Here is a 10,000-nt window from a genome sequence, read left to right as displayed (position 1 = left end):
CTACCCACAACACTACACCCACAACACTACACATATACCCACAACACTACACATCTACCCACAACACTACGCATATACCCACAACACTACACATATACCCACAACACTACACATATACCCACAACACTATACATCTACCCACAACGCTACACATCTACCCACAACACTACACATCTACCCACAACACTACACCCACAACACTACACATCTACCCACAACACTACACATCTACCCACAACACTACACCCACAACACTACACATCTACCCACAACACTACACCCACAACACTACACATCTACCCACAACACTACACATCTACCCACAACACTACACCCACAACACTACACATCTACCCACAACACTACACCCACAACACTACACATCTACCCACAACACTACACATATACCCACAACACTACACATATACCCACAACACTACACATATACCCACAACACTACACATCGACCCACAACACTACACATATACCCACAACACAACACCCACAACACTACACATATACCCACAACACTACACATCTACCCACAACACTACACATCTACCCACAACACTACACATCTACCCACAACACTACACCCACAACACTAGACATATACCCACAACACTACACATATACCCACAACACTACACATCTACCCACAACACTACACCCACAACACTACACATCTACCCACAACACTACAGTTATCAAGAGTCACCCCAAGATTCTTTGCCGTACGGGAGGAGGAAACTACAAAGTCCTCAACAGTCAGTGAGAGGTCGATTGACGGAGAGGACTTAGCAGGGATGTAGAGAAGCTCAGTTTTGGCAAGGTTGAGCTTCAGGTGGTGGGAAGTCATCCACGCAGAGATATCAGCCAAGTAGGCAGAGATCTGTGAGGTGACTTGTGTGTCGGGGGGGAAGGAAATAAAGAGTTGGGTGTCATCAGCGTAAGAATGATAAGAAAAGTCATGGGAAGAGATAATAGAACCAAGAGACATGGTGTATAGTGAGACGAGGCCCAAGAACTGAGAGAGGCCCAAGAACTGAGCCCTGCGGGACTCCAGTTTGTAGGGGGTGAGGGTCGGAGACTGAGCCCCTCCAAGTCACCTGGTAGGAGCGACCAGAGAGGTAGGAGCAGAGTGGAGTGCCTCAGTGACCGCGAGCAGGGCGGTCTCATTGGAGTGGCCACTCTTGAAGCCGGACTGGTTGGGGTCATGGAGATTGTTCTGGAGAAGATAAGTGGACAGTTGGGAGCAGACTGCCCGTTCCAGAGTTTTAGCGAGAAAGGGAAGAAGAGAGACAGGCCAGTAGTTATTCAGGGCAGAGGGGTCAAGAGTAGGTTTTTTGAGGAGGGGAGTGACTCTGGCCCTCTTCAGGGAAGAGGGCATGGTGCCGGAAGAGAGGGAGGTGTTGATTAGAGAGGAGAGAAAAGGGAGAATGTCATCGGATATAGATTGTAGGAAGGGAGAGGGGATGGGGTCAAGAGGACAGGTGGTCGGGCGGTGGGATGTAAGGAGTTTCAATGTGTCGGCGTCAGAGAGGGGAGAAAAGGAGGTTAGGGAGTTGGGGAGGGTTGGAGGGTCAGCGGGGGGGAGGGTTGGGAGAAGGAATTGCGAATAGCATCAACCTTCTTTTCAAAGAAGGAGACAAAGTCATCAGGTGTGAGTGATGAGGGGGGTGGGGGGGGAGGGGGGGCCAGAAGAGAGGAGAAAGTTGAAAACAGTTTGCGGGGATTAGAGGTGGATTCGAGAGAAAGAAGGAAGATTTAGCTAGAGAGACAGAGGAATGGAAAGATGATAAGAGGGCATGGAAGGAAGCTATATCACTGGGGAGACAGGACCTTTTCCATTTTCTCTCCGCTGCCCACAGTTTGGTTCGGACAGCTCGTAGAGCATCAGAAAGCCAAGGACTGGGGGGGGGGGGGAATCCGGGGAAGACTCCGCGGATGGTAGGGAGGAGAGGATTGTAGATGAGAAGGTGGAGGAGGACAGGTGGCGTAGGTTCCGCCGACAGGTGACAGTGGATGGTGGGAGAGATGGATGGGTGTTAGAGGAGAGTGGAAGAGAAAAAGAGATGAAGGAGTGGTCAGATATATGGAGTGGTGTTACAGAGAGGTTGGTTGTTGTGCAGCTCCTTGTGAAGATGAGGTCAAGAAGGTTGCCTGCTTTGTGGCTGGGAGGGGAAAGAGTGAGGGTAAGGTCAAAAGAAGAAAGGAGGGAGAGAAAGGTAGACTGGGTGGACTCACCCCGTGAGTCCACCCAGGAGGATCAGGGGAGTGACATTGACTAGTGAGGAGCTAAGGAGGATGTCCATCTCATCCAAGAAATTCCCCAGAGGACCCGGGGGGCGATAAACAACAATAATAAACAGTTTGCACGGCAAAGTAACAGAAACCGCATGAAATTCAAAAGAGGAGAAGGAGAGGGATGAGGAGAAGACACTAGATATCCATGAGGATGAGATTAGGAGACCTGTGCCACCTCCTCTGCCAGAGGTTCTGGGTGTGTGGGAAAAAGAGAAGGCAGAGGAAAGGGCAGCCGGGGTGGCCGTGTTCTCTGGTGAGAGCCACGTTTCAGTTAAAGCAAGAAAGTCAAGGTTGAGGTGGGAGGCATAGGCAGATATGAAGTCTGCTTTCTGGACGGCGGACTGGCAGTTCCAGAGGTCACCAGCCACACAGAGATCAATAGCAGCCGATCTGGGAGGGAAGATGAGGTTAGAGATATTCTGCCCATGTTGGCGGGAGGTGAACCTCCTACCTGACTGGGACCTGGGGAGAGGAGAGAGGACAGGGATGGGAAGGAAACACATGGAGGGAACTAGGGAGGACAAGAGGAATACTACACAGTGAAATGAGGGCAGGCAGCAAAAGCAAAATCAAACATCAGGCTCTCAGACAGCCTGGATGGACACCCGTAGATAGACACCCCCGACTTTGTACACCTGCGACTTCGTACACCGAGGCAAGTAGCCGAGGCTGCGCTACACAACTGCTTAAATAACACTGACGCTGAATACAGAAAATGCAACCAATCCACTGCAGAACACTAATGCACACTGAAGTGAGTTCAGGTGTGCCAGTAATTATACCCTAAGCAGGGTGCAAACTATTGGCTCCTCCTACAACAAAAGCTGTGGCCTGCCAGCCAGTAAAAAAAATAGCCTAGCTTAATAGCCTAGCTCACCTGAGAGAAACAAACACCTAACCCAGTTTCACTGAATCTAAATAAACACCACTTGTAATAGCTAACAAACAAAGAAATACACAGCAGAACACTATAATGACAACTAAACTGAATTTAGAAACAGCAAGCAAACAAATAATACTTAACTAATCCAGGAGAAAATGCAACCAACCCACTGCAGAACACTAATGCATTAATGCACACATCTACCCACAACACTACATACTTACTAGGTGTGTGAACAGTTGAATGTTTAAAGATTTGTAAACGGTTGCAAAAAATGATTTTTCTGAAGCTGAAATGGTAAACTCAGTTTAAAATTAATGTGCGTTCACCAGCGGGCGTATTACTGCGGTTTACATTCTGCACTAGCAATCGACAATCTGCACGAAATTTTTGCATTTCAGTGGGTTTAAAATGCAAACACCACAGGGAATTTAATGCTACAGTATTAGTTATCAAATCATTTCTGTAGCTGTTGGTTGACTTATGGCTTATTCTAATTTATATAGTTTCTTAAGGTTCACAGAAGATCCGTGTTTATTGGTTGACACGCAAATTCAAACTATCGGCAAACTGAACATAGCTTTCCACTATGCTGTATCTACATAAAAATAAACAAAGCTATACATCAATGGACAAATGTTGCACGTAATTTTACAATACACTGTTTAGCAAGCAACCTGCAGCCATTTCAGAGGATTAAGAATGCAAACACAGCAGGGAATTGAAAGCTACAGTACTATAGTTATCAAATAATTTCTGCGAGCATTTAATCTCTTGTATCATCATCTAAATTACTATATGTTTATTTATTTACAGCCTCTTAAAATTCAAATTCGAGAAGACGACATGTCTGATATTGGTAAGACCATACAATGAAGGATAAAAGTGTGTGTGTTTGTGCATGTGTGTGATTGTGTGGGATATTTGTGTCTGTGAGATTGTGTGTGTGTGTGTGATTGTGTGGGACATTTCTGTCAGAGATTGTGTGTGATATTTATTGTCTGTGTGTTTGAGTGTGAGAGTGAGTGAGTGATTGCCTATGATGTTGATAATGTGTGATTGTTGGTAATTGTGTTGATGGTGAGAGTTATAGTGTGTGATATGTATTGTGTATGGTGCTGATAATGTGTGATTGTTGGTGATTGTGCGTTGATGGTGTGTGATATGTATTGTGTATAATGTTGATAATGTGTGATTGTGTGTGATTCCGTGATGGTGTGTGATGTGTATTGTGAATTGTGTTGATAATGTGTGATTGTGTGTGATTCCGTGATGCTGTGTGATATGTATTGTGTATGATGTTAATAATGTGTGATTGTTGGTGATTGTGTGTGATTCCGTGATAGTTTGTGATGTGATGTGTATTGTGTGATTCCATGATGGTGTGTGATATATAGTGTATGATGTTGATAATGTGTGATTGTTGGTGATTGTGTGTGATTCTGTGATGGTGTGTGATATGTATTGTGTACGGTGTTGATAATGTGTGATTGTTGGTGATTGTGTGTGATTCTGTGATGGTGTGTGATATGTATTGTGTGTGGTGTTGATAATGTGTGATTGTTGGTGATTGTGTGTGATTCCATGATAGTGTGTGATGTGATGTGTATTGTGTGATTCTGTGATGATGTGTGACATATATTGTGTATGGTGTTGATAATGTGTGATTGTTGGTGATTGTGTCTGATTCTGTGATGGTGTGTGATGTGTATTGTCTGTGGTGTTGATCATGTGTATGGTGTGTGGTGTGTATTGTGTGGTGTGTAATGTGTATTGTGTGTGGTGTTGATAATGTGTGATGGTGTGTGATGTGTATTGTGTGTGGTGTGTATTGTGTATGGTATTGATAATGTGTATGGTGTGTGGTGTGTATTGTGTGTGGTGTGTGATGTGTATTGTGTGTGGTGTTGATAATGTGTGATGGTGTATGATGTGTATTGTGTGTGGTGTTGATAGTGTGTGATGGTGTATGATGTGTATTGTGTGTGGTGTGTATTGTGTATGGTATTGATAATGTGTATGGTGTGTGGTGTGTATTGTGTGTGGTGTGTAATGCGTATTGTGTGTGGTGTTGATAATGTGTGATGGTGTATGATGTGTATTGTGTGTGGTGTTGATAATGTGTGATGGTGTATGATGTGTATTGTGTGTGGTGTGTGATGTGTGGTGTGTATTGTGTGTGGTGTGATATGTATTGTGTGTGGTGTGGTGTGTGTGATGTGTATTGTGTGTGGTTTGTATTGTGTATGGTATTGATGGTGTGTGATGTGTATTGTGTATGGTGTTGATAATGTGTGATTGTTGGTGATTGTGTGTGATTCTGTGATGGTGTGTGATATGTATTTTGTGTGGTGTTGATAATGTGTGATTGTTGGTGATTGTGTGTGATTCCATGATAGTATGTGATGTGTATTGTGTGATGATGTGTGATATATATTGTGTATGGTGTTGATAATGTGTGATTGTTGGTGATTGTGTCTGATTCTGTGATGGTGTGTGATGTGTATTGTGTTTGTTGTTGAAAATGTGTGATTGTTGGTGATTATGTGTGATTCCTTGATGGTGTGTGATGTGTATTGTGTGTGGTGTTGATAATGTGTATGGTGTGTGATGTGTATTGTGTGTGGTGTGTGATGTGTATTGTGTGTGGTGTGTGATGTGTATTGTCTGTGGTGTTGATCATGTGTGATTCTGTGTGATTCTGTGATGGTGTGTGATGTGTATTGTGTGTGGTGTTGATAATGTGTATGGTGTGTGATGTGTATTGTGTGTGGTGTGTATTGTGTATGGTGTGTGATGTGTATTGTGTGTGGTGTGTGATGTGTATTGTGTGTGGTGTTGATCATGTGTGATTGTGTGTGATTCTGTGATGGTGTGTGGTGTGTATTGTGTGTGGTGTGTGATATGTATTGGGTGTGGTGTGTATTGTGTGTGGTGTTGATCATGTGTGATTGTGTGTGATTCTGTGATGTGTGTGGTGTGTATTGTGTGTGGTGTGATATGTATTGGGTGTGGTGTGTATTGTGTGGTGTGTATGGTGTATGGTGTGTATTGGGTGTGATATGTATTGTGTGTGGTGTGTATTGTGTATGGTGTGTATTGTGTGTGATATGTATTGTGTGTGATATGTATTGTGTGTGATGTGTTTTGTGTGTGATATGTATTGTGTGTGATGTGTATTGTGTGTGATATGTATTGTGTGTGATATGTATTGTGTGTGGTGGTGTGTTGTGTGTATTGTGTATGGTGTGTATTGTGTGTGATATGTATTGTGTGTGATGTGTGATGTGTGTGGTGTGTGTGGTGTTGTCAGAGAGCCGTCTCCAGGCTCAGGAGGATATACGGGGCCCTCTCTCAGAGCTGCAGCAGCAAGTGCTTCCTGATATTCAAGAACAGATCCAGGACTACAGGTACATAACTGTGTGTGTAGGTATTGTGTGTGTGTGTGTGTGTGTGAGAGTGGGTGTGTGAGAGAGTGTGTGTGTGTGTGTGTGTGTGTGTGTAAACGGGCCTGCTCTGGGCTGTGTGTGTGTGTGTGTGTGTGTGTGTGTGTGTGTAAACGGGCCTGCTCTGGGCTGTGTGTGTGTGTGTGTGTGTGTGTGTGTGTGTGTGTGTGTGAGAGAGAGTGTGTGTGTGTGTGTGTGTGTGTGTGTGTGTAAACGGGCCTGCTCTGGGCTGTGTGTGTGTGTGTGAGAGTGGGTGTGTGAGAGAGTGTGTGTGTGTGTGTGTGTGTGTGTGTGTGTGTGTGTGTAAACGGGCCTGCTCTGGGCTGTGTGTGTGTGTGTGAGAGAGAGTGTGTGTGTGTGTGTGTGTGTGTGTGTGTGTAAACGGGCCTGCTCTGGGCTGTGTGTGTGTGTGTGTGTGTGTGTGTGTGTATATATATATATATGTACTGTGCCTGTAAGGTCTCTCTCTGTAACAGGAGTAAGCGGTTGCTGGGTTTGGGGGCTCTGTTTGGCGAAGGGGATTTGCAGCATTTGGATGGAGATCCAGGGAAGGAACGGCAGGTTGTGGATCAGCAGGTCACTGCCTTGTGGGAGATACTGTGAGTCCCTGCAGCTCCCTGTGACTCCCCGACTCTGACTCCCCAACACAGAAGCTTTTCCACCATTGCCAGGGGACTGGGCAATACAAAATAATCTGTAATCAATATGTTCCAGGAATTATTCACTATCCTCACTCCCCAAATGACTGAACAATGTGTACATTACGTTGTGTGTGTGTGTGTGTGTGTGTGTGTGTGTGTGTGTGTGAGTGTGTGTGTGTGTGTGTGTGTGTGTGTGTGTGTGTGTGTGTGTGAGTGTGTGTGTGTGTGAGTGTGAGTGTGAGTGTGAGTGTGAGTGTGAGTGTGAGTGTGAGTGTGAGTGTGAGTGTGAGAAGTTGAGACTGAGCAGTCAGCATTGTTTTCCCTCTGCAGGGTGAAACATGAGCAGGAGCGCAGGTAAGAAACTTAAATGCACTCACTCACCCTCTTACTCATACACACACTCACCCTCTCACTCATACACTCACTCACCCTCTCACTCATACACACACTCACCCTCTCACTCATACACACACTCACCCTCTCACTCATACACACACTCACTCTCACTCATACACACACTCACCCTCTCATTCATACACTCACTCACCTTCTCACTCATACACACACTCATCCTCTCACTCATACACACACTCACTCTCACTCATACACGCACTCACCCTCTCACTCATACACACTCTCTCACTCATACACACACTCTCACTCATACACACACTCTCACTCATACACTCACCCTCTCACTCATACTCACCCTCTCACTCATACACACACTCACTCTCACTCATACACTCACTCACCCTCTCACTCATACACACACTCACCCTCTCACTCATACACACACTCACCCTCTCACTCATACACACACTCACCCTCTCACTCATACACACACTCTCACTCATACACACACTCACCCTCTCACTCATACACACACTCTCACTCATACACACACTCACCCTCTCACTCATACACACTCACTCTCACTCATACACACACTCACCCTCTCACTCATACACACTCACTCTCACTCATACACACACTCACCCTCTCACTCATACACACACTCACTCTCTCACTCATACACACACTCACCCTCTCACTCATACACACACTCTCACTCATACACACACTCACCCTCTCACTCATACACACTCTCACTCATACACACACTCACCCTCTCACTCATACACGCACTCACTCTCACTCATACACACACTCACCCTCTCACTCATACACACACTCACCCTCTCACTCATACACACACTCTCACTCATACACTCACTCACCCTCTCACTCATACACACTCACCCTCTCACTCATACACACTCACTCTCACTCACTCTCACTCATACACACACTCACACTCTCACTCATACACACACTCACTCTCTCACTCATACACACACTCACTCTCACTCATACACACACTCACCCTCTCACTCATACACACTCACCCTCTCACTCATACACACTCACTCTCACTCATACACACACTCACCCTCTCACTCATACACACACTCACCCTCTCACTCATACACACACTCTCACTCATACACTCACTCACCCTCTCACTCATACACACTCACCCTCTCACTCATACACACTCACTCTCACTCACTCTCACTCATACACACACTCACACTCTCACTCATACACACACTCACTCTCTCACTCATACACACACTCACTCTCACTCATACACACACTCACCCTCTCACTCATACACACTCACCCTCTCACTCATACACACTCACTCTCACTCATACACACACTCACCCTCTCACTCATACACACACTCACTCTCTCTCTCATACACACACTCACTCTCACTCATACACACACTCACCCTCTCACTCATACACACTCACCCTCTCACTCATACACGCACTCACTCTCACTCATACACACACTCACCCTCTCACTCATACACACACTCTCACTCATACACACACTCTCACTCATACACACACTCACTCTCACTCATACACACACTCACCCTCTCACTCATACACGCACTCACTCTCACTCATACACACACTCACTCTCACTCATACACACACTCACCCTCTCACTCATACACGCACTCACTCTCACTCATACACACACTCACCCTCTCATTGATAGACCAGACCGGCAGCTCTGGGCACTTTGAAGTACCCCCCCTTCTCGGGGGTCAGTATAACATAGCAGGAATATGATATTTATTTTGGTATATGTCCGACAAGCTGAAAGTATTTTCAGAATTTCCAAACCAAGTTGACATTTTTACGATGAGTAGTTTTTGAGAATGTGAGCTTTGTTTGACACCTGCACCTGCTCTATCGCCAAGCCCGGCAGTACACTGACGTTACGTTAAATCACTTCAACACACCGGATCGATGAATTGATAGACAGCTATGTACTCTAGCCCATGGTGCCCAGCTCTGACCTGGCTTGTGAGTGTGCGAGTGTGCCGGTGTGCTCAGGTGTGCTTAGGTGTGCTCAGGTGTGCTCAGGTGTGCTCTGCCCCTTGGTGCCCAGCTCTGCCCTGGCGTGGGCGGTGGTTCTGTATCTGCGCCACGCTGGGATCCGGCTGCGTGAGGCCCGGCCCTGGCTCCCCTTCCTCCCCAGAGCCAAGAAGGTACTCCCGCTATGCCAGGCCAAACCAGGACCATACACACTCCCATACACTCACATAAGTACTCTCTAAGGCAAAGAATAAACTAACCTGCACAATTCACCTTGGATTTCTCTTCCATGCCTTTGCATGGTCATTTTGGCTTGCTTCT

General features: G+C 45.9%; 1 protein-coding gene across 5 annotated transcripts in view; it reads left to right on the top strand.

The window, feature by feature from the left end:
* arhgef11 (Rho guanine nucleotide exchange factor (GEF) 11) overlaps positions 1-10,000 on the top strand; it is a 52,633-nt gene that overhangs the window by 18,276 nt on the left and 24,357 nt on the right. For all 5 annotated transcript variants that reach the window (XM_061230157.1, XM_061230159.1, XM_061230156.1 and 2 more), the window contains 5 exons: positions 4,007-4,049; positions 6,504-6,600; positions 7,113-7,235; positions 7,608-7,631; positions 9,753-9,852. In XM_061230157.1, the coding sequence (XP_061086141.1) occupies positions 4,007-4,049; positions 6,504-6,600; positions 7,113-7,235; positions 7,608-7,631; positions 9,753-9,852 (387 nt within the window). The remainder of the gene's footprint in view (positions 1-4,006; positions 4,050-6,503; positions 6,601-7,112; positions 7,236-7,607; positions 7,632-9,752; positions 9,853-10,000) is intronic.

This window comes from Conger conger, unplaced genomic scaffold, assembly GCF_963514075.1.
Source record: "Conger conger unplaced genomic scaffold, fConCon1.1 SCAFFOLD_80, whole genome shotgun sequence".
Lineage (NCBI taxonomy): Eukaryota > Metazoa > Chordata > Actinopteri > Anguilliformes > Congridae > Conger > Conger conger.
This window is presented reverse-complemented; position numbering and strand designations above follow the sequence as displayed.